Raw genomic sequence first — 22,221 nt, 5'->3', positions numbered from 1 at the left:
TTTTCCAGTCGTACTAGGGATTGAAATAATCGAACTGATAAGTTCACCAAACAGAATGCGATGCTGTTTGCCTATAGAGTTTTGTTACCAAAAAATCTTAAATATAGCAGCAATTATCAAACAAATATTTCTAGATATCTTCATCTATTTAACCCAGCTAATAAACTTTCTATAAGTTGCCTTAATTAGTTCTTATAACAAACCTATGAAATAGGATTTAGATTTCTTACTGGTAACTGCTCACATTGTATCTTGCATTTTTTTAAATCTTTCAAAGTTAATAAAACATTACTGAGTTTTATTCTTATAGCTACCTTGTGAGTCTGTAAAGTAGATGTTATTTTCCAAGCTTTATGTTAGCTACCCTGAGGTAAAGTCAAATAACTTGCCAGGGTCCTATGAGAAATTAAGGGGACGGGTTCCTTTAACCGGTTCCCAGATGTATTTGCTAAAACAGGCAAACTTCCCCTTTCACCACAGACCTTTCTAACAAATCACCTGCTGACTTGGATAGAAGGATGCTGGACTTGGATGTCTGGGACTGGGAAGAAGAGCTGTTTGGGGAAAGATAGGCTAGTTAGTGGCACTCTGGTGAGCTAAGCAATAGTGTCTGCAGACCCCCGGAGGGCACCAGCACTGCTAGGATGGGGAGGGGGTCTTGAGAGTAGGGCGTGGATGCGTGGAGGGGAACTGAGTCCATGGGGTACCAGCTTCCTTGAGAAAATTAGCCTTTCCTCACAGGAGGTGAACACACTGTTCGCATGGCAACAGAACAGTTTTTAAGGCCTCCGTGCTTAGGAAGGAGGCAGGGATTCATTTTCCCATTAAACAACACCAGCTGCACAACTGAATATTTCATGGGACTGAAACAGGTCTCTCATGGATGTGGTTTGGCGTTCTTTTTTTTTTTTTTTTAAGATTCTATTTTATTTTTTTAAAATTTGTTTATTCTGAGAGAGAAAACAGCATGAGCCAGGGAGAGGGAGAAGGAATCCCAGGCAGGCTCGCTCCATGCTATTCGCACACAGAGCCCGGCGTGGGGCTCAGTCCCATAAACTGTGAGATCATGATTTGAGCCGAAATCAAGAGTAAAATGTTTGTTTTTTTTTTTTAATATATGAAATTTATTGTCAAATTGGTTTCCATACAACACCCAGTGCTCATCCCAAAAGGTGCCCTCCTCAATACCCATCACCCACCCTCCCCTCCCTCCCACCCCCCATCAAGCCTCAGTTTGTTCTCAGTTTTTAACAGTCTCTTATGTTTTGGCTCTCTCCCACTCTAACCTCTTTTTTTTTTACCCTTCCCTAAGAGTAAAATGTTTAACCAACTGAGCCACCCAGATGCCCCTAAGGTTTTATTTATTTATTTATTTATTTATTTATTTATTTATCTATTTATGCATGAATGCATGCTTATTTATTTTTGAGAGAGAGCGTGAGTGGGGAGGTGCGGAGAGAGGGGGACAAAGGATCCGAATCAGGCCCTGCACTGAAACCAGAAAGCCTGACGCGGGGCTCGAACTCACAAACCATGAGATCACGACCTGAGCCGAAGTTGGATGCTCAACCGACTAAGCCAGCCAGGTGCCCCAGGATTTGATTTTGAAGTAATCTGTACACCCAATGTGGGGCTCAAACTTATAACTCCCAGATGAAGGGCTGCATGTTCCACCCACTCAGGCAGCCAAACACCTCCATCTTTTTTTTTTTTTTTTAATTGAAGGGTAGTTGACACAGGGCCACACAACATTACATTCGTTTCAGGTATACGACAGTGATTCAACAAGTTTATATGTTATGCTGTTCTCATCCCAAGGGTAGCTACCATCTGTGACCATAGAACGCTATCACAACACCAGTGACTGTATTGCCTATGCCGTATGGTTTGGCATTCTTTCCGTGAGAAAGAAGACACTAGAGAAATGTACCACCTTGCACTTTACATTCAGGTATTACAGTGTTATGAAAAATTGGAACATGTGGGGTGATGTATGGTTCAGAATGAATAATTAAGATTTTTTTTTTTTTTGATGTTTATTTTTTGAGAGAGAGAGAGAAAGAGACAGAGCACGAGCAGGGGAAGGGCAGAGAGAGAGGGAGACACAGAATGTAAAGCAGGCTCCAGGCTCTGAGCTGTCAGCACAGGGCCCGACGCGGGGCTCCAACTCACAGACCAAGAGTTCGTGACCTGAGCTGAAGTCGGACGCTTAACTGACTGAGCCACCCAGGCGCCCCCAGAATGAATCATTTAAAAGAAAGGCGAGTAACCGTGGAGTCAATAAAAGACCAACATTCTTTACTTGTCAGTCAGACACTAGGGCCCTGTAGTGGGGGCTGAGCCTCGTGCAGGGAGGGGCCTCCCCACAAATGTAGCTCAGTATCCCAAATACCTTGTGTTGGATTGTGTGCAATATGTCCAAACCACTTCTTTAAAAAGGCAGGTATAGGGAAGATGTTTTTTTTTTTTTTTTTTTTTAATTTTTTTTTTTCAACGTTTTATTTATTTTTGGGACAGAGAGAGACAGAGCATGAACGGGGGAGGAGCAGAGAGAGAGGGAGACACAGAATCGGAAACAGGCTCCAGGCTCTGAGCCATCAGCCCAGAGCCTGATGCGGGGCTCGAACTCACGGACCGCGAGATCGTGACCTGGCTGAAGTCGGACGCTTAACCGACTGCGCCACCCAGGCGCCCCTGGGAAGATGTTTTTAAAAACATTAAAGTAACCAACCCTTTAGAAGTCCAGCAACCTCCTCACATGCCCTTGCTGAAGCCCCTTGGCCCGCAGCATTTGGAGCTGTCTGTGAGACCATCCTGTGCTTGTTTTCCTCAGACCCTTGTACTTTGTGTCTTGCCAGGATTTCCAATGAAAACTACATTCCTCACGGGCTGAAGGTGGTGCAGTGCCACAGCCAGGGCGGGCTGCGTTCCCTCATGCAGCTGGAGAGCCGCTGGCGTCAGCATTTCCTGGACTCCATGCAGCCCAAGCACCTGCCCCAGCAGTGGTCAGTGGACCATAACCATCAGAAGCTGCTCCGGAAATATGGGGAAGACCTTCCCATCAAGCTGTCGTGATAGCCGCTTTCCTCCCAGGTTAGGACAGCTGGGAAGCTGAGCCAAGGTGGGAAAGTCACCTCTTCCCATGTCATTCATTGTCAGAGCCTAGTGTCGCAAGTCAGAATGCTAACCCATGCTGATCCCAGGATGCTTCTGGTGGAGCAAGGCTGTTGCTTCCAGGGGAGCTTACGGGTTTGAATTTTAGTCGGGCAGGGTGAGAATTCTTTTTCCCTCCCTCTTATTTTATTTTTGTGGACCAAAGGACCTTGGCCTTTATTTTACTTTCTTTCTTTTGCTTTCCTTGTACGGACAGCAAATGAAGGATTCTTCCCTGAAGTGACTTGTCAAGTTGCTCAGGTTTTTAATACATCTCTTCCCTGTGCAGTATGTTGGTTTTTCTGAAACAGGGGCAGTCGAGGATTTTAATCTCATCGGGTTAGGAGGGGAGAAAACGTTCTTCCAGAGGTTGGAGGGTCAGATTTGTTTTTCCCAGTTCAAGCACATCTTCGTGATAAATTCCTTGGCTTCATGCTCTCCCACGACTCACCTGGTTGAGATCCATCCCATCTAGGTCACTTTGGTTTATTTCCATACTTGAGAATGCTCCCGTTTCCACGTCCAGGACCACAGCAGCGACTTCCTGCCATATGCTTCCACCCGAACACTGGAGGAAATCCTTTTCTGGAAGTAGGCCTTGAAGCTGGCTGGGGCAGAGAGAAGCATAAGCAACCACCTCGCAAGAGAACTTTGATACCTGCTCAGCTTTCCCTTTCATGCTGTTTGTTGTCTGTTTGTTGTAGTCCTCTTGTCCAGAAGTGCAAGGTTTTTAGCTTAATCCCTTTCTGAGAGGAAGATTATCTTCTGTCAGAAGCAGTGTCAGGCCCCTTCCGTGTTCTGTGTTCCATCAGACTTGTAACACTGACCTCTTTTAAGCACTTAATTCTCTCCTGGAGTCCTTTGGTCAGGTTGCCTTGTGAGGATTTGTCCACCTCCCCTCATGCCTGGGACTCAGTTAATACGTTCAGATGTTCAGAACGGTGGCGTTTCATCTTTTTATGTGAGGCCACCACTTTGAGCATGAAATAAAGTTTTAGTAGTGATTAGTATTTTTTCTAAAGTTTTAGGAAAACTTTTTTACCTTATAAGATCTTAGAAATTTGAAAAAGAATTTTATGGCCAGAATCCAACAGGAGCTGTTTTGAAATCGTGCCCGAGTTGGTGATGGTTGTTCTAACACTGATAAATAAAACTTCTTCTAAGCACAAAGCTCACTGATGGTAAATGTAAACCTTTTTTCTTCACAGCTTTATAGAATTGGTAACTATTCTTGGGGGAGGGGATATTTGCCCTTCAGGTCCCTGCCGTGGGGGGGGGGGGGCAGGGTGTGCCCAGTGTGTGCCCAGACGCACCATACAGTGCGGCCGCAGCCCATCCCCGAACGGTCTGCAAACGAGTGAGCACATCTTGCGTTTTGCTCCTCTGCCCCTGCATTCCCCTTGTCCTCAGACAGGCATTTCTGGGATCTCAACTGGAAATCCTTGAAAATGAACAGTACCTTGGGGACGGGATGTTCGGTGCGGTTATGATGGGTTATTATGGGGCATGCGTGGCAGTGGCTGCACCCCATGCTCGGGAGCCCCAGTGGGTGGAGAACCACAGAGACTGAGGGGTGGTCAGCAGAGCAGGCAGTCTTGCCACCAGGTGGCACTCATAGATTTTGTTTTATATTCATTCTTGAGAAATAGGGCTTTTATACATAGTTCCTGAACATAACTGATGACTTAGGTTTCCAAATTTGTGGTAGCTGATTTGGGGTCATTTTGATAAGTTTACCAGAAAAACTTCTTCTTCTGAAACAGGGAGGAGGGCGCTTTCATTCTCTTTTCCTGGGATCCTCATGCCAAGAGGAGAGAAACACATACGAGGTCATTTAGGTGCAGCAGTTGCTGTGGGAAGAAGGAATCAATCCTGCCAGCAGACCTTCCTGCGTGGGCAGCCAGCCTAGAGGGAGCAGCTAGCCCGGCACACGGGATTTCTGCTCCTTCTCACAGGTTACAGTGTAGATCTGACTCTTTGTTCTCTGAGTCAGCCTTGGACTGCAGCAGACTTTGCCTAAGATGGTTGTGATCTCAAATGAGATATCTTATGGTAGACATATTATAGAACAAATATTTATTGGTTTTTGCTGATAGAAAAGTAGTGTATGTTCGTTAGAGCTGAGTCTAAAGAAGGAATAAAAATCACGCATCTTCCCTCCGTCTAGAATAGAGCTGACCTTTGCTGGTATGTCCGTGACTTTCCTTTCACTAGTTAAAAATGCAAACGATAAAAGCAAAATTCAGAGTTATACGTATATACAGCTTGGCATCGTGTTTTTTCCCTCTCACTTAACATGGCATCACAAGAAATTAATTTCCTGTGAAAGATTCCTGGTGGCTCTACCTTACTTTAGTTGTCCATTCCCTCACTGTTGAAAATTATGGTTGTTTGAGATCCTTTGTTAATGGCAGAGATACTGGGATGAGCTGTCTTTTGGATAAACCTTTGACCATACCTTTGATACTTTCCTTAGGATGGAATCCTAGAAATTGGATGGGGAGGCAAGGGCTCACATGGCTGGAGTGAGGATCAATCGATACCACTTTTTAGGAGTATATATCAAGGGACTGCTTCTCTCTGACCCTCTAGCTCGTGTCCCAGGGCACTTGCTGTGCTTCCATGAGAGCAGTAGTGAGAGGACAGGGTCATGGCAGGGGCCTCTGTGAGTGTGCCGTGATGGTTGTATTTCTAGGCTCAGAGTCTTTTCTCTGCTTCCCCTTTGTCTCCCGTCCTTTACTGACTCATTTCCCCTTACAGTCAATATTTTTTGGAAACGCTATTTGTTTTAAAATAAAAAAGGTAAAATAAAAGTTACAGTTCTTTTTTTGTGTGTGTGAAACACAAGCAATCAGAGATTTGCTCTCCTAAAGTGAACAAGGTCCAATACTTAGGGATTTGTTGCTTTTTAAGCGTGCAGCCGTAAGTTACTTATTCTATCCACATCACGGATAGAGATCCAATGACAAAATGTGTTCTGTTGAAATAAAGCCGTTTTAATCCCTCATTTTAGACTCTTAGGAACCCGCAGGCAGAAAGAGCTTTTGTTCAGCATTCTTTACTACCTGTTCATTTGGAGCCCTAACATCTGACTGTAATTCAAGTTCTTGGTTTACTTTACCTCTCTGAGTTTTTCATTCATTCATTTATCCTTTCCTCTTTTTTTTTTCCCTTCATTATGTCTCATCCTCATGAGAGGTATCACTCTTTACTTTTAAAGAAGATAGTTTCTCAGTCTGCTAGTTTACTGATTATTACATATTTTAAAAGGATCCTTCTTTCTGATCTTTTGTCTTTTCTGTTGAGTAGTGGCCATTTTTAGAGTACCTAATCCTTTGGGAATACAGTGAGAATCAGTCTTTCTTGGATGAAATAAACTGAAAGAGGATGTAAGAATGACCTTGTTATGATTGAACTCTTGGTCCAAATAACATACACATAATGCATAGTCCCCTGAATACTTTTGCTTTGGAATTCTGTGATACACTGTATGTATTCACCAAGTTGTCTCCTCGTGCTGGAGCCTCATACCTTCTGCTTGTCCCCAGTCCTGCAGCAGTTTCACATCAGGTGATGGAGCAGGGCTTATATACAGCCGGATAGCTTACTTGTTCAAATTACCTATCCTGCCAGCCTGCTAGGAGATGTGTTAGTCACCCCCTTTGCTTGAGGCACCAAGGCCCTTGCTTTAATGCCAGGATGTTATTTGGGAGGGTGAGAAGCACATTAGACTGTTATTTCCATCTAACTGGCTCTGTCTGTGGCCCACTGTTGTTGGAGGACCCTAGATACGGTGGGTTACTGGACCAAGTGAGTAATCATTTGGGGGATAGTCAAGAACTGACTTCCTTTGCATCGGAATAGGAAATGTCAGAGGACCTAGTTCACCTATCCTGGGTTGTATCCTCTTCTAATGTAGTGCACGCTGCCTTAAAAGGTCATTCTCTGCTCTGAATGGAAGTAGTTAATCTCCTACCCTCCAGACTGAACTCAGACCATTTGCCTTCCTTCTGACTTCCTTATTCATTACTCGTTCTTCCATTTTCCTCTTGCGAAATGGTTAGTCTGTTGCCTTTCTGCCTGCATAAGCTCCAAAAGTTGCTGAGTTTGAAGTCAGCATTATTATAAGCATGATGTGTGGTCCAGAATATTCCTGAGTTAGAGAGGCTAGTTATATTCTATTCTAGCTTCCCAAAGATCTTCCTTTTCAGGCTTCAACATGCTGGGGCAGAGTTGTGATTCTGACTATTCAGGCCACCAGAGTATCCATTAAGTCCTGGATAAGAACCAGACATTTGAGTTTAGTAAGCTAACAGCTGAAAAGAAATGGGAGATTAAGACATGGCCAGATTTAAAAGAAGTATGTTTATTTGGTTAGTGGGTTGATGGGGGTGTATCCCATGGACTTAACTTTCTCTTTTGCTTTTCCCTGTACTCAGTTCTGTCGTGCGTTGGCAGGATCAGAAGAGTGGGCTGGTGACCTGGGGTTGGGTTCTGGCCATTAGCCATGTATCTTTGGACTAATCGCTGAACTTTTCTGGACTCCTTTCTTTGCCAATAAAGTTAGAAATTGAAATTACATGTGCTGTAAGGGCCCTCCTCACTGTAGCATCCTGTAACACATCCCCCGTTTCTTATGTGGTACTTTCCCTTGGGAGCTGTGTACCTTCTCCTTTGTTGCACACCCTCATCTTGCCCCTAGCTCTGGAAATGGAGACTGTGCATGGAAGGGGCGGGGGGGCGGGATGAGGAAAGCAGGATGCTACGCCGTGTCCTCCTGGCCTCACTGACTAGAGAGAAGCCCGCTTCCTCCATCTGGTGCTCCCCCCTGGAGCTGAAATACGTTTCTCACCAGAGATGTGCTGTGTGCAGCCTTAGGGAACTCACATTTCTACTTAGTTCACTATTTAACAATAAAGAAAGAAGAGAAACTTTATCTTCAGTTGCATTGCTAGTGCTGTAAAGTTTAATAAGAGATAAGCACAGAATGGAAACGAGGCAACTTCATCAGGTATCGTAGATGGAAAGATAGTGAGAAAAAAGGAGTGAGTGCTTCTCATTTTAAGGATAGAAGAAATTAAGGCTATACTGTAGAGGATTGAATAGAATTAAGTACTTTAAAAGGCAAACATTAAACCAATAAGTTAAAAATATTCTCTCTTTTTTTATGTTGTCATGACTGCCTAAGAAAATTTGAGGGATCCAAAATGTTAACACATTGTTATCCTTCTGTACGTCCTAAGACATGATCAACTCACGGGGAGACTGCAAAGTTTCTGGGGCCTGAATCTTGTATAACCCTGACTTGCCTTGGACTTTGTCCCTCTTACCTCTGCCTGGCCATCAGCAAGACAGACATCTGCAAAATGTGAAGTTTATATTTAATAAGCTTCTGGAAGACATTTCTCTCTATATATATACGTTCCCTATGACCTGGCAGAAAATATATTTCCCAGTTCATCCTTAGTGCTTAGTTTCAGTCCCAAAGAGGGTGTTGATATATTGGCTTTTCTTTGTGTAGCACAGATTTGGACCAAATATGCTAGACTTGCTCTTTTTACAATAATCACCCAGATAATAGACATGAACCCCCATGTTTCTACCAAATTAGGGTTATTTTGCTGTTGTAGTTCTGGAAAAAGCAACCAGATGGGAGGCAAAAGTATATTTCTCTGCCCTGATGAGCCCTAACTTTATCTAAAATTCTGACATCTTTTGTTATATCCCACAGAGCCAACTAGAGTCCCAGTCTGCCAGCTTCATTTGTTTGCTTTTATTTTATGTTATTTTATGTTATTTTATTTTATTTTATTTCTTTCAATATTTTATTTACTTATTTTTTAAATTTACATCCAAGTTAGTTAGCATATAGTGCAATAATGGTTTCGGGAGTAGAATCCAGTGTCTCATCACCTACATATAACACCCAGTGCTCATCCCAACAAGTGCCCTCCTCAATGCCCCTTGCCCAGCCCACCCCCACCCAACACCCCTCCAGCAACCCTCGGTTTGTTCTCTGTATTTAAGAGTTCTTAGTCTTTTTTTTAACCAAAGTATGTATGTCTGGCCCTAGGGTTCGGTTGGCCTGAGCTGTAGCCACATACAGCTTCCTCTGAGTGCTTGGATACAATGAGCAGGACTAATGTTGGCTTGGAAAAGGAGCAGGAGATGGCTTGGGGTTCGTTTTTCTTTTTTAAATGTTATACAAGTGCAGAGCAGTTGGCTGCCGTCTCCCTCTCAAACCATCAGCAGAGCTTGACCTTGGCCAAGATTGTGCCTCATCCTCTCGGCATTTTAGCATAGAGTTGCGTTTCAACCCTGGAATGCTTAACCAAAAGCACATGCTGTAGTGATGGTTTCCAAAGAATGAGTTTTTACAAAAGGTCTACATCATGTTGTCTTCTCAAAACAACAGTTTTCTCTGAACCACCAACCCAATAAACCCCCAAATGGTGATTCTTTGACTCATTTGTTCACAAGGGCTACGGGGTTTTGTTGTTGTTAATAATACTTTATTGAAGTGCAGCATGATGAACATACAATAAAATACAAATCTTAGGAGTAGAGCTCGTGAATTATGACAAATTGTATGCACCCATGTAACCCTCCCCTCCCTTCCCTTCGCCTCCCCTCTATTCCCTCCCCTCCCTGTCCCATCCCTTCCATTCCCTTCTTTCTCTTCCCCTCCCTTCCAACTTCCTTTCTTTCTCCTTTTCTTTTGTTGAGCAACCACTCATCACAGCCCTTTACTGGCTTGAATTAGCTAAGCAGGACCATCCTGCCCAGACTTGGGGCCATGTTGCTTGGGGACTCCCTGTTCCTGGCCAGGGACAGCCTGGCTCTTGTGGGCCCCTCAGCCTGCCCACAGAACATGATCTCCTCTAGGGCCCTTGGCCAGGCCTGAAGCTGGAGGGGCAGCTGGAAGCACCAGGGCAAGGGCCCTGCCCTCTCCCGCTGGCTGAGGCAAGTTTCAGAAAAGGCCGTTCACTGCTCAGTGGTGCTGGGCTAAGGAAAGTGATGAGTTGGGAAGAGAGGAGCCAGGCAATGAGTGAACGGGGGACTCGGGATTGGAAACCACTCGTAAAAGGAGAACCCCATCTCCTCCTCAGTGTGAGTCACTTAGTGTGCAGACACCACATCAGTGTCTGGCCCACCTCTGTCATGCTCAGCACATGGGAGCCTTTGCATTCCAGCTTGTCCAGGGCTGTGTGAGGAGGGTCATTGATGAAGTACTCACAAAAGTTGTTTCCCAAGATGCTTTTCTTTGAGGCCCCCAGATCGGTTCTGGATCACAGTGCTCATTGCCCACCATAGTGGGGCCCACCTCCATGTGGATCGGGGTGCTGATGAGCAGGTGGGGCATGGGGTGCAAGTCTGGGCCAGGGTCCCACCCAGGGCTTTGGGCTCAGTGCCGGTGCCAGCCCCTGAGGCTCCCGGACTGTGACTCCCGTCGCCCCCACCCAACCCCTCCCCCAAGTCCAGTTACTCCAGCTCTCAGGACTGGGGTTTCTTGTATCACATGGAACATCTATTCTGACGATGTACAGCCTGGGATTGGAAGGTTGTGCATTCATCTACCTGAGCAAATTACTGTAAGACAGCAAATCCAGGTCAAAATGGGATAAAGACTTGGCATCTGAGTCTGGGCAGTTTGTTGTCACATCTACTTGATGTGGTTACTGTAAAGCGTCACGATACTTGTTTTTTACAAGTTACTTTTGAAAATAGGTGATATGTGCACATAGTACAAAAAACATTTTTTTTTTTAATGTGTAATGAAAAGGGAATCTCTCCATCATCCTTTCCCTCTGTGAAGGTAACCACTGTACCTGTTCAGCCTGAGGGTGGAGGCTGGAGCGGGAGGGGGGGGGGGGGGTATTTTTTTAAGTCCTAGCTCTCTTCTTTGGTTGTTAACCAAGAATATGTTTCTCTGCCTTCTCTTTATACTCTAGGCTCTGATGTAGGGCATTTATGCAGAAACTTGGACCTACAGCTTCAGGACGACTAATCCTGTTTGTCCTGTCCTGTTAAGTTCATTCTCTGTATCTGCCATCTGGCTCAGAAGTCCAAGTTTCTCACCGGATTGGCCATGAGTTGATGATTGTTGGAGCTGGGTTTTTTAATATTAGGCTTGCTTCTTTTAAAATACATATTTGAGATTTTCCATAATCAATTTTTTTTAATTTGTATTTCTTTAGCAGTGGCTCCTGCAACACGTTTATCTACGTGTTTTTTGTTTGTTTGAAAGTAATGTTTAATCACAACCTACAAGCAGACTATAGGTGGATCTCTAGACAGTCACCCCCACCCCACAGCCACCCAAATCAGACATTGACAATTCTAAGGTTACAAACATGAACTGGGGTAATTATTCACCTTCACAAGCCATTCTTCTCTTTAAACATAGGATTGACCTCAGATTTATTTTGAAAAGCCAGCTTCTCTGGCAGGCAAAATGTGACTTGATTTGTACACTAAATTTTTCAAGAATATAAATGTCATGCAGAGCAGAGAACTTATATTCAGCCTGGAACAGTATTTTACACAATTTACGGGCGCAAGAGCCAGGGAGGGAAGACTGCTCGTTCCCAACCCTCTCAATTGGAGAGAAACCAAAGCTTGATGGATGGATGGCTTTCCTTAGCCAGTTTTAGCTCCCAGCCTTATTTTGTATTCCTCTGTGGCAGGTGGATAAGAAGTCAGGTCTTCCCCGGATTAGAGCTTCCCAAAGATACACAGTCCAGGGAAAGGAGCGAGGCTGTTGGTGTTTTCCAATTCAAGTCCCATATGGTTTCCCTGGGGCCATTTTATCTTTGACATCCTTTGGTGCTCTCTTCTTTGTCTTGCTGCTATCCAATCACCCAAGGCCTCTTCAGTCCCTGTTGCGACTGTTCCCACTGGTCAGGGAGCTCCCTGGGAGCAGCCCTTTAGAGCAGCTGTCACAGTTGAGGCGCATCTGCTTTCTGACAAGCTTGAAGACAGAACGAAGGAAGTCATTGAGACTTTCCCAGTGGAAGCGGAGCACACAAGCAGCCTTTGGGACATGGATCAATATGCTGTGCATTTAGGGGGCCTGGCAGCTTGTGTCAGGGGAGAGGGGGCTGATTCCCAGAGGGGGCAAGGATCTCATGGTCTCAGCTCTGTCGTCATGCAGGGTCCTAATGCCGGAATGGTTCCCAGAGCCTTTGGCTCCAGCCTTTCCTGGACAGGGAAACAGACCAAGGCAAAATGCCTGCTGTGTCTTAAATAGATTCTGCTCGCTGCAGCCAATAAGCCCAACAGCTTGGGAGGTGAACGAGCCTTCCCGAGAGATTTCTGTTGCACCATTCCTCCTGCCTCCTGCCCCTCACATACTGCCCCCTCCCAGCCCTCCTGCTCCTCTCTGACCTGATTCTTCTCACAGTTCTCCTGGTGGTTTCTTTTCAGGCCTGTCTGGTTTTGGTATTCATTACACTTTTATTGGTTTTCGCTCTCTGCTTTTTCCTTCCCTGAAGCTGTTTTTCCTCATACTCTGTATCTTTTCATCTCTTGTGTCCACTCTGTCAAGTGCACGTCTCCATCTGCTGCTCTTGTCTGACTCTGCCATGGCTTCTCCATTGTCCCCTTGCCTGCACCTTCCCGTGGCCTGCTGGCTGACAGCCTGCCCTCACCAGGGCTTCGTTGACCCCGGAGAGAAGTTGGGTGCAGGGATTTTGAATGGACGGTGGAGGAGCCTACCTTGAGCAATCCCAGTTACGGGGCAGGTGACACCGCCAGTCTGGGTAGTGGACCTCAAAGATGGTGGCCGTTGCTGGGCAGCGTGGCAGTGAAATAGGTAAGTCAGAAGAGGGGAGGTAGGGGACACAGGAGTGACGGCCTGCACCCATCGAAGGTGATAAGAACAGGAGATAGAAGAAGAAGGCCAGGTGGTAGCTAGACGTCACAAGGGAAAGCTGAGCAGGAGCTACACTAGGGGAGAAAACCAGGGGAGCGAGACCAGTGAGAGAGGCCAGCTCTGCCAAGCAGAGGCCAGCAGCATGAGGGTGGGGCCAGGAGAAAGGGGAGCCTTAAAGACCCTTCTCCCCGTGCATCTCTGGTCCTTTTGTTCTTTTTCCTTTCATGTTCCTGCCCTCATGTTATATTGGCAGAAAACAAAACAAAAAGCAGTCTGTCTTTGAAAGGGAATGGCAAGAGCTGGAGAATTTAAAGCTGGATTCTTGCACTTCCCCATTTACTGGACTCTTGGGCCCCTTTGCGCATCAGGCTGCTGGAGCCATGAGAGCCAGCCCCTTACTGGAACCCCTTGAATGGAGTCCCTATACCAGCCGGACAGCCCAGCCAGAGTGGCGGCAGCAAGGGCAGCCAGCTGTGGTGCGCACCCACAGAACCCTTCCACGCGCATGGGGCAGCCGGGGGGTGGGGGGGGCAGGGCTGTCGGCCAACCCAGCTGGAGGGCTGGGACTTGGTGTTGGGCAGGGCCTGGGCTGAGGGGTGGCTCTTCCAGGGCATGACGCCGGTCCGTCATGGTCTCCTCTACGCCCAGGAACTAAGCTGCAAAGAGGCCTGTGGTAGAAGAAAGAGAAAGGAAGACTCTTGCTTTAAAAAAAATGTTAAAACTGAAGAGGTAATAAATGCATGTGGCAAAAAATGCAAAAGATACAAAAGAACGTGTGATGAAAAGTCTCCCACTTCTGTTCTGAAGTTCCCTCTTCGGGCATCCTGGATGTTCCAATTTCTTGCACATTCTTCTAACTTCTCCTTTTTAGGTCTGCTGTTAATCTAGTAGTTTTTAGATTTTTGATCCAATGGAACATTTGAAACTGGATGTATATGTATGTAATGTGTGTGGAGGGACTAAACGATAATAAAGAAAATTGTATCTCGGTTTATGGCCAATAATTCTTGCTGGGGCAGGAATGGTTTAAAATATTCAAATAACTGGGGCGCCTGGGTAGCTCAGTCGGGTAAGCATCTGACATCGGCTCAGGTCATGGTCTCGCTCAGAGCCTGGAGCCTGCTTCAGATTCTCTGTCTCCCTTTCTCTCTACCCCTCCCCCACTCATGCTCTGTCTCTCTCAAAAGTACATACACATTAAAAAATAATAATAGAGTCTTAAAATGCTAGCACTAGAAAGGACCTTCCAAGACCCTTTGTACCAAAGCCTCACTTCAAACATGAGAAGAGGCCCAGAAAGTGACTTCTCCAGGGTCACCAAGTGAGCTAATGGCACTTTTTAGGTAGTGGCCTCTGGAAAGATACGGATTCTGAAATGAAAGACAAATGGTGGGGCACGGATTTAGCAATTTCCTGTATTGGACACAAATATAGGGAAAGAAATCAGTCATTTCCGGGAAAACCCCAAAGTCAAATTTCACACTGAAAAATAGCACGCATATGTGCATGCACGTGTACACACACACACACACACACACACACACACAGGCATTGGCAGCAGACAGAAAACAAAAGTCTGCAAAGTCTACTGTCTGTTGTCTGTCCCGCTGAGCTGGGCAGAGGCTGTGAGGGGCAGCTGGCTCCTCTACTGAGGAACCTGCATCCCTCAGACCTTGTGTCATCGAGCTGGAGGCAGAGGCAGAGGCAGGCACTTTTTGTTGGGCAAGAGGGAGGCCTGCCCACCCAGAGTCAAATAAGAGGACAGCCCGTGCACGGACCCTAGGTCAGAGACGCCAAGGGGCGTGTGGAGGTGTGCCTGGCCATGCCACTATGGCGCTCTGGCACCACTGGATCCATGAGCACAGACAGTCCTACTGTTTACCCCGCCTCCCAGGAAGAGACGCCCCAAGATGTATATGCTGACAAAAGGGCAGCATAATTTTTAAAAATACTCTCTGCTTTGACATTCGCTCCAGACATTGTGAACGATTTCAGTGTCCAAGCCAGATTGATGGGCCTTTTGATGGCTTCAGAGAGAGGGGACATGTATGACTGTAAACACTGGCAGTAAAAACCCTCAATTGCTTTGAAATGGTAAATTTCCAGGCAATGTGGATCTGATGTTACACGCCTCCTGCATTAACAGCTTTTTCTTCCTGTTCAATTATTTTGGCTGGTAAGGGAGTGGAAATTACACTTCAAAATATATCGATGGATATTTTCAGCCTTGCTGAGAGCTTCAAAATATGTACCAATCCCAGGAACATTCCCTTAATTTCCACCCCCCACTCCCCCCCCACCCCCAGTTTCCCAGGGAAAATGGAGGTATCAACAGCAGGCACAATTAGACTAAAGAAGCTGCAGGAGCAGGGCTTTTTCACTTCAAATTCTCTCTGGTCTTACTGCGTAATCTCTGAGCCAAATTTTGCTCCAGCCCTAAGTCTGGGGGTCCATCCTAATATCCACCAGGTGATGGGGTTCTTGAAAAAGAAATGAGCATTCCCAAGAGCTTGGGCCCGGGGTCTTGAAACAGGGCATCCAACGGAAGCAGAAAAAACTGTCAGTTCTCCGTGGCATCATTTTCACCCGAGGGATCCAGAAGTCCTAATCTCACGCACATGGTCCTCTCCTATGCCTAGGTGCCGGGCACATGGGCAGCCACCCAGCAATGCCCCAGTTGTGTTTCTGGTTTTCTCCTCTCTACGTGACCAGCTTCTTTCACTCTTCTTCCTAAGCACCAGACCTGGATTTACGGCTGCCTTTCTGGACAGACCACAGAGAAATCAAGTTCAGTTGAACATACCTCCCAAATCTGCTCCTCCCACACTGCCCATTTCAGTTAATGGTTGGTTACCTTACACCAAAGCACTTGGCTCCTACACTAGAAATGTACATGCTGTTCTTAATTTCTTTCTCTATCCCCACTTCTAGCTGATCTCCAAATCCTTTGAGTCTCTCCTCCAGGGTTTCTGCCCTAGTCCAGGCCCACAGCACTGCTTGCTTGGACTATTGCAGTATCATTGTGATCCGGTGCCACTAGTCTCCAGCCTCCTCACTAAAATGTATACCTGATCATGTCACTCCCTGTTTTAGAATCTTGGATGGTTTCCCACAGCTTACCAGAGTAAGTTCAAATTTCCTATAAAGACCTGGAAGACGTCTGTTAACTGGTCAACGCCTACCCCTCTAACCTCATTGCCATCACCACCCCCTCCCCCGTACACCCAACCCCCTCACTGTTTCCTGTGCTGCCATTCACTTGCACATCTTAGCGCCCTTTGTTTGCCTCTTCCTCTTCCCAGAATGCTCTTCCACCTCTTGCCTACCTGCTTGTCCTTGAACACAGCTCTCAGATGACTTCTTACTTGAAGAAACCCCCCTTTGTGCTTCTATAGAGTTCCATTATATCGTCTTGTGACGATCTATGTGTATCTCCCCATGGTCAGTTACTGGGCTCCTTGGAAGCTGTGATCAGCTTTTGTTCATTTTTGTATCCCTGGAACGTAGAATTGCCTGGCATGGTGAGCCCTCAAGCAGGAAAGGAAGGGACTGGGAACACCCCCGCGCCCCCCGCAATGGGTAAACAGGCTTTACCGTGGAGCGGGCTTATTGCATTTTCGTGCAACAGAAGAGGGAGTAGCAGCAGCCGGCCACCCTAGGTATTTATTCACTCCTTCGCTCACTGCACAGATATTCAGGGAGTGCTGCCGTGATGCCCAAATACTGTGCTAGAAACTGGTGACACAAAAGAAGGCTGCCAGGCCCTGCTCAGAGGAATTCCCATTCAAGGGTGAGAGACGGGCATGTGACAAGGACTGCCCTGGCATTTGGGGCCATCTGTTCTGCTCTGAGGACCTTTGCCACTCATCTCCCTAGAAGCCGCGCAGAGAGAGAAGGACTGAAGGAGAACGTGATAAGAGATGGGGAAGGTCAGGGAAGCCTTGGAAAGGGCTCTGCCTCCGGGACCGATTCTGCTGACCAACTGGCTTTACTTATGCATCTCTCCTTTGTAGAAATTCCTTGCTGTTAAGAAAAAGCATCTGACACATTTCTAATTAGCCCTCAGCCTCTGCAATCTTATTATTCCCAAATGCAACAGCTGGCTCATTCCATGATCAGTAATAATATTCGGAGTTCCTGCAGTTAACCCCCAGAACCAGGGTCACTCCTCCCAGCTTCTGATGGAACCACAGAGGACCTCTCACCCCTCCATCCCGGCGCAGCAGCGTTCGGCCCCCGTCACCGTGATTGCAGGGTGGGGCAGCACTCCCGAGGAAGCCCTGTTGGGCAGCCCAGGTTACTCACTCCGCTGGCCCGCACTGACCCCAGCCAAGTCGCTTCCTTTCTCTGGGCTCTAGTCCTGCATCGTCTCTCAGGTGCCGGACTCAAGAGAGAACTGCAGGCTGCATTCAGCTACTACGTCCCTCCCTCCCATCAACCCGTACTTAATGAGCGTGTACGTGCGGCTACGTGCCAAGCGCTGTTCTAAGGACTGGGGAGACCATGGTGAACAGGACGAGGACTCCTGCCCTCATGCAGCTTATGGTCCAGGGGCAGAAAACACAGTGAAAAGCCAAACAGGAGAATGATGATGGAGTTCCTCTCAAACAGCCAGGTCCTCTCCTTGATGGTTTATGGAGACTTAGAAATAACATTCCCTCAGGTACAGCGGTGCCTTGAGTGTGGCCAGCTGGCAGTGGGCAGCACATGTGCCACTGATCGCTGGGTGACCTCCGAAGGCACCGGCCCAAAGAGGGTCCTGCCTTCCTTGTGGGGTCATTGTGAGTTTTCTGTGATCAGGCTTCGGCACCGTGCCTGTTGCGTGGTCACACACGTTCTGTCCCCTGTCTCTGCCTCCTTTCCTGCTTAGAGCAGACACGGGGGTCTAACCAGTCTCTCTCGCCCACCGTCTGAGTCCCCGCTGCAGCTGCAGACAGGGCAAGAGGCTTCTAAGCCCACTGACTCTCAAGGATACTGGGTATGCTGGCGAGAATGGACGCAGCTGGGGCCCTGCACGCGGCCTCTCCAGGCCGCTCAGCACAGGCTCGGAAGAGGTGGGCAGGCATGCGCTGGTGGGGCAGGAGGGTCATCGTTGTTCGGCCTCTCTGGGGTCTGTTCTTCGTAGCCCTGCTGAGCAATCTCCTGCACGAGCCCCTCGCCCCAGCAGCCAGCAGCAGTGCCTAAGGCCTGGGGTGGGGGTGGGGGTGGGGGCTGGGGTAAGAGTTTGCCCAAACCACTCTCCTAATATGTGACAGAACCGGCATTTGAATGCAGGTTGTCCGACTCCAGAGCTAGGCTCTCACCTGAACTCTACTCCCTTTCCCCCCTCTGTTATCCACCCTGACATCAAATGTACACGGGCAGAGTTCCCTGGGGCCTCTGGGAGCGCCAGGGGCACACGGCTTTCCCAGCTTACCTGAGTGCTGGCTTTGCCCGCTTTCAAAGAGACGGGGACCATGCCGGAGAGTAATGCCACAAGGGAGAAACTGTCCAAGGAACCAGAAGTCCAAAAAGGGCACAGTTAGAGGGACCTCAGAGGTCATCTCCCCGCACGCCTCCTTTTCCAGAGGAGAAAATGGAGGCCCCAGCGGGGAAGTAAGGTCCCTGCGTACAGAACTTCTGACCACCCTACAGACTCCCCAGTGTGCTCAGAAGCCCTGTACTGGGACCCAGGCAGTAGCATGGAGAATGGACTCAAACCCAGCCCCACCTCTTACCTGCTGTATGGCCCTTTGGCAATCGAGAGTGTCACCAAGTCCCGGCATGCGGGTTGTGGGTGCTCCAGAGATCACGTGTGTGAGGGGCCGGCACCTGGTGGGTACCCAGTGAACTGCAGCTATCATTATCACTCTTGTTTTCCAAGTTCAGTGCGTGTTGGGCAACACCAAGTCTCTTAGGTGTTGCTTTGATTCTAGGGTTCTGTTGGAATCCATTCCTAGGACCAGAGAGGAAACAATGCTTACTGTTATCTCTGAACACTGAAATCCATCTCATGGAGGGCTGAGCCTCGGCCCGCACCTATTTAGGATCCAGATCTGGAAGCAAGACCACGGGCTGTAGCTGAGGTGGCAGGTGCTAGCTCCCGGCCCTTCCCAGTGTGCTGTGGCTTCCGGCCCATCGCTTAGCCTCCGCCTACGTCAAATTTCTGTTGGCCAAATGAGCATGGTCGTGACCCGCCTCCCTATCCCCCACCCCACCCGCCCCACCACCGTGGGAAGTTTATTATGTCCATCTAAGGAAGGGCTGGCTCTGAAGTCTAACATCACCCAGAGAGGCGATGTCTCTATGGGGTTTTCCTGGTGGTGGGTGGAGCGGGGGCGGGGGGCAGGGAAACAGCCTTCTTTTTGGGACAGAGCTACAAGTGACAATTGCTTCAGAGGTGTAGCATCCTCACCACTGACCCCTGGAGAGGAAGAGGTGAGACATGTAGAAATCCTGCCAAATTCTGCATCCTCCTTGCCTCCCTCTCCTCATACAGCCCTCCTTCTAGAGCCATCAGAAACCCCATCCGCCTGATTCTGGGTTCTAGCTTCATTCCCCAGGCCTAGGCGTGAGTTTGGAGCTTCTCACTAGGGGTTGGTGCGATGTCTTTGGATCCCACAACCTCTCACCTGGTTTTCTCAAGACCAAAGGCAACTAGACATGCACAGGCCAGGCTGGGCTGAGGGAGGCAGCCTATGGCAGCAGAGGGCCATTGCCCAAGTCTTTCCACCTGGTTGACCTGAGAGCCTGTGTGGAAGTGGGGACACCAGAAGGGCAGTTTCCTTATGTTTTCTTGTTGTTTGGAGATGCCCGTGGGCCTGACCCTTAAGCAACAAACTTTCCTTGGCTTCCCACAGAGGACATGACTACCGGGTCAACCCCATGGCTCCCATGGAAACCAGGTTATGGCTTGGCAGTGGATAATGCTATGGTATTATCTGTGGAAATGGATCCTGGCCCCTACTGCAACCTAATTAAACTCCCCAGGCGAGACACCTGACAGCAAGGCTGGCCCACTGCTCCAGGGCCAGTGGCCCCTTCACACCCACCTCCTGTTGTCCCTGACTGCTGCCTGGCTTGGGCCTTAGACTCCCTGCTACTCTTTGTGGGACTCTCTTTGTACATTCTCTTTCCAGGGTCATATTCTTGGTAGGGCCATTTTTGGACTTGTGTATGTGTCCTCGTGGTTAGTTTTCTGAGTCAGGAGGCGGGCACTGCAGTTGCAACGATGATCTTTCTGCAGCAAAAAACTAATTAGGGTTTTCTTTCTTCATTTTACTTCATTCCAACAGAAATGCACTAAGCATCTATTACATGCAGGGTTCAGTCCCGCACACTGGAGAAACGGGAAAATGAGTGGTGCTGATGGGGGGTGGTTGCGGGAAGGCATGAGCTGTCTGACTTCCCCTTTCCTAAGGCAGCTTCATTTAGAGGCCAGGACCTTAAGTGGGTCAGGACCCTATGTGGGAGCCAGCGTCCAGTAGCATCGGCAAGAACTAAACCCCCTGCTAACTCTGACCGTGGCATTCAAGCGCCCAGCCTGCCCAAAGTCGACTCCCACCAGGCCCTTTCCAGCATCCTGGCCCCAGCAATACCAAGCAGCTCTTGGCCTTGAACGCATCAAGGACTGCCATCCTCTGGACATTTGCTCTGGCTGTTCATGAATCTAATACCTCGCCCTGCCCTCCCCCTGCCCTCCCTCTTCAGAATTTATTCAAAAGTTTATCCAACTTCTATGAAAAGCCTTCTCTAAGACCCCCCTTGGAATACAATATTTCTTCCTCTGTGATCCCTGCTTGGTTTAGGCAACATCTATTCACTGCGAGTCTGCTCTGTGCCCGACACTGTGCTGATCTCCTAGCCCACCTTTCCTTCTGCTCTGGACAAGAGCATTCCACCCGGGATTCTCAATGCCTCCAGGCCTGGGGCAAAATCTCAGTGATGTCTGTGTCCTGTCTCACCACGGTGTTTGCACTTCGTGGAAAGTGCAAACGGAGAGACGGCTTCTAGACTGGGCTCTGACCACTAATTAGTCGCGTGGCCTCTGGCCAATCTTCCAGCCTCTCTGGCCTCCTTTCTTCCTGGTGAAATAGTAATGATATCTCACGGTTGCCCAGGGGACAGGGGAAGGGTCTGGAGGGAAGCCTTATGAAAGCTGGGAGCCCCAGGCCAATGGAAGATGTGGAGGGGTTGTACCCCCATTCCTCTTTCGCTGGCTGTGAAGCAGAGTCGAGTCCCCTTCGCTCTCCTCGAATGTCAAGCGCACCAGCTTCCAATCCCTCCTCGGGGCCGGCCCTCGCGCGGCTCGGAATCCCAGGCTGCGGAGGATTCCCGTGCAAACTCCACTCTCCTCCCGCCCAGCCATCCCTTCCCAAGGCCCCGCCGAACACACCTTAAGCCCCGCGCCAGAGCGCAGTTCGGAGTGCAGCCCAGAACCGCAGCTTCGCGGCGCGGGCCCGGGCCGGGGTCGCGCATCTCCAGCCGGTGACTCAGGGCCGCTCGGGCGGGGGGTGGGTGGAGGTAGGCGGGACCGACCAGGGCCGCGCGGGGGCAGCCGCCGGGCGCTCGGGCGCTGAGCGGTGGGAGCAGAGGCTGTCTCTGGCCCGTCGCCATTCCACCGCGGGCGTCTGGCTCGCCGGGCCTCGCTCTCGCGCCGCTTCGCACCCGCCGCGCTCCCCTGCCGGTGCGCCGCGGCCCGGGCAGCCGGAGGGGACTGGAGCGCGGGGCGGGCTCTGCGCGCCAATGAATGGGCGCCCGGGGGACGCGCGCGCTCGGGGCTGAAGGGCATTAGGACCGTGAGGATCGCTCCGCGCTCCTGTCTCTCCCTATCACCCCCCACCCCCCACCTCTCTCCCTTTTCTGCTCTGCAGGACTGAGCAGCCAGGCGCGAGCGAAAACAAACAGCTGGGGCTGCGAGCGCCCTCACCCCGGCCCCGAGAGCAAGCCGGCCGGGCCCCCCACTCGGGGCGCCCGCCCGCCCACCATGAGGAAGATCCGCGCCAATGCCATCGCCATCCTGACCGTAGCCTGGATCCTGGGCACTTTCTACTACTTATGGCAGGACAACCGAGCCCACGCAGCATCCTCCGGCGGCCGGGGCGCTCAGAGGGCCGGCGGGAGGCCAGAGCAGCTCCGCGAGGACCGCACCATCCCGCTCATTGTGAGTACGCCCTGCGCGCCGGGCGACCGGCCGGGGAGCCGCGGCGCGCGTC

General features: G+C 49.2%; 2 protein-coding genes and 1 pseudogene across 6 annotated transcripts in view; 2 read left to right on the top strand and 1 right to left on the bottom strand.

Moving 5' to 3' along the window:
* Nucleotides 1-4,323, top strand: part of EXD2 (exonuclease 3'-5' domain containing 2) — an 87,912-nt gene extending 83,589 nt beyond the window's left edge. For all 3 annotated transcript variants that reach the window (XM_086709444.1, XM_025919678.2, XM_086709443.1), the window contains one exon: nt 2,859-4,323. In XM_086709444.1, the coding sequence (XP_086565570.1) occupies nt 2,859-3,075 (217 nt within the window). In that variant the 3' untranslated portion in view covers nt 3,076-4,323. The remainder of the gene's footprint in view (nt 1-2,858) is intronic.
* A 5,320-nt stretch (nt 4,324-9,643) lies between these two features.
* On the bottom strand, nt 9,644-21,902 carry LOC147579864 (GTP cyclohydrolase 1 feedback regulatory protein pseudogene; annotated as a pseudogene). The gene is made up of 4 exons (XR_015252242.1): nt 20,059-21,902; nt 18,745-18,962; nt 18,444-18,513; nt 9,644-13,695 (listed from the first exon to the last, which is right to left on the bottom strand). The product of XR_015252242.1 is annotated as a GTP cyclohydrolase 1 feedback regulatory protein pseudogene (transcript).
* Nucleotides 21,661-22,221, top strand: part of GALNT16 (polypeptide N-acetylgalactosaminyltransferase 16) — a 94,354-nt gene continuing 93,793 nt past the window's right edge. The window contains exon 1 of one of the 2 annotated variants that reach the window (XM_086709446.1): nt 21,661-22,169. In XM_086709446.1, the coding sequence (XP_086565572.1) occupies nt 21,993-22,169 (177 nt within the window). In that variant the 5' untranslated portion in view covers nt 21,661-21,992. The remainder of the gene's footprint in view (nt 22,170-22,221) is intronic. The other variant, XM_086709445.1, reaches the window with a different exon arrangement.

The sequence above is a fragment of the Puma concolor genome, chromosome B3 (genome assembly GCF_028749965.1).
Source record: "Puma concolor isolate L17-30 chromosome B3, mPumCon1.1.hap2, whole genome shotgun sequence".
NCBI classification, from domain to species: domain Eukaryota; kingdom Metazoa; phylum Chordata; class Mammalia; order Carnivora; family Felidae; genus Puma; species Puma concolor.
This window is presented reverse-complemented; position numbering and strand designations above follow the sequence as displayed.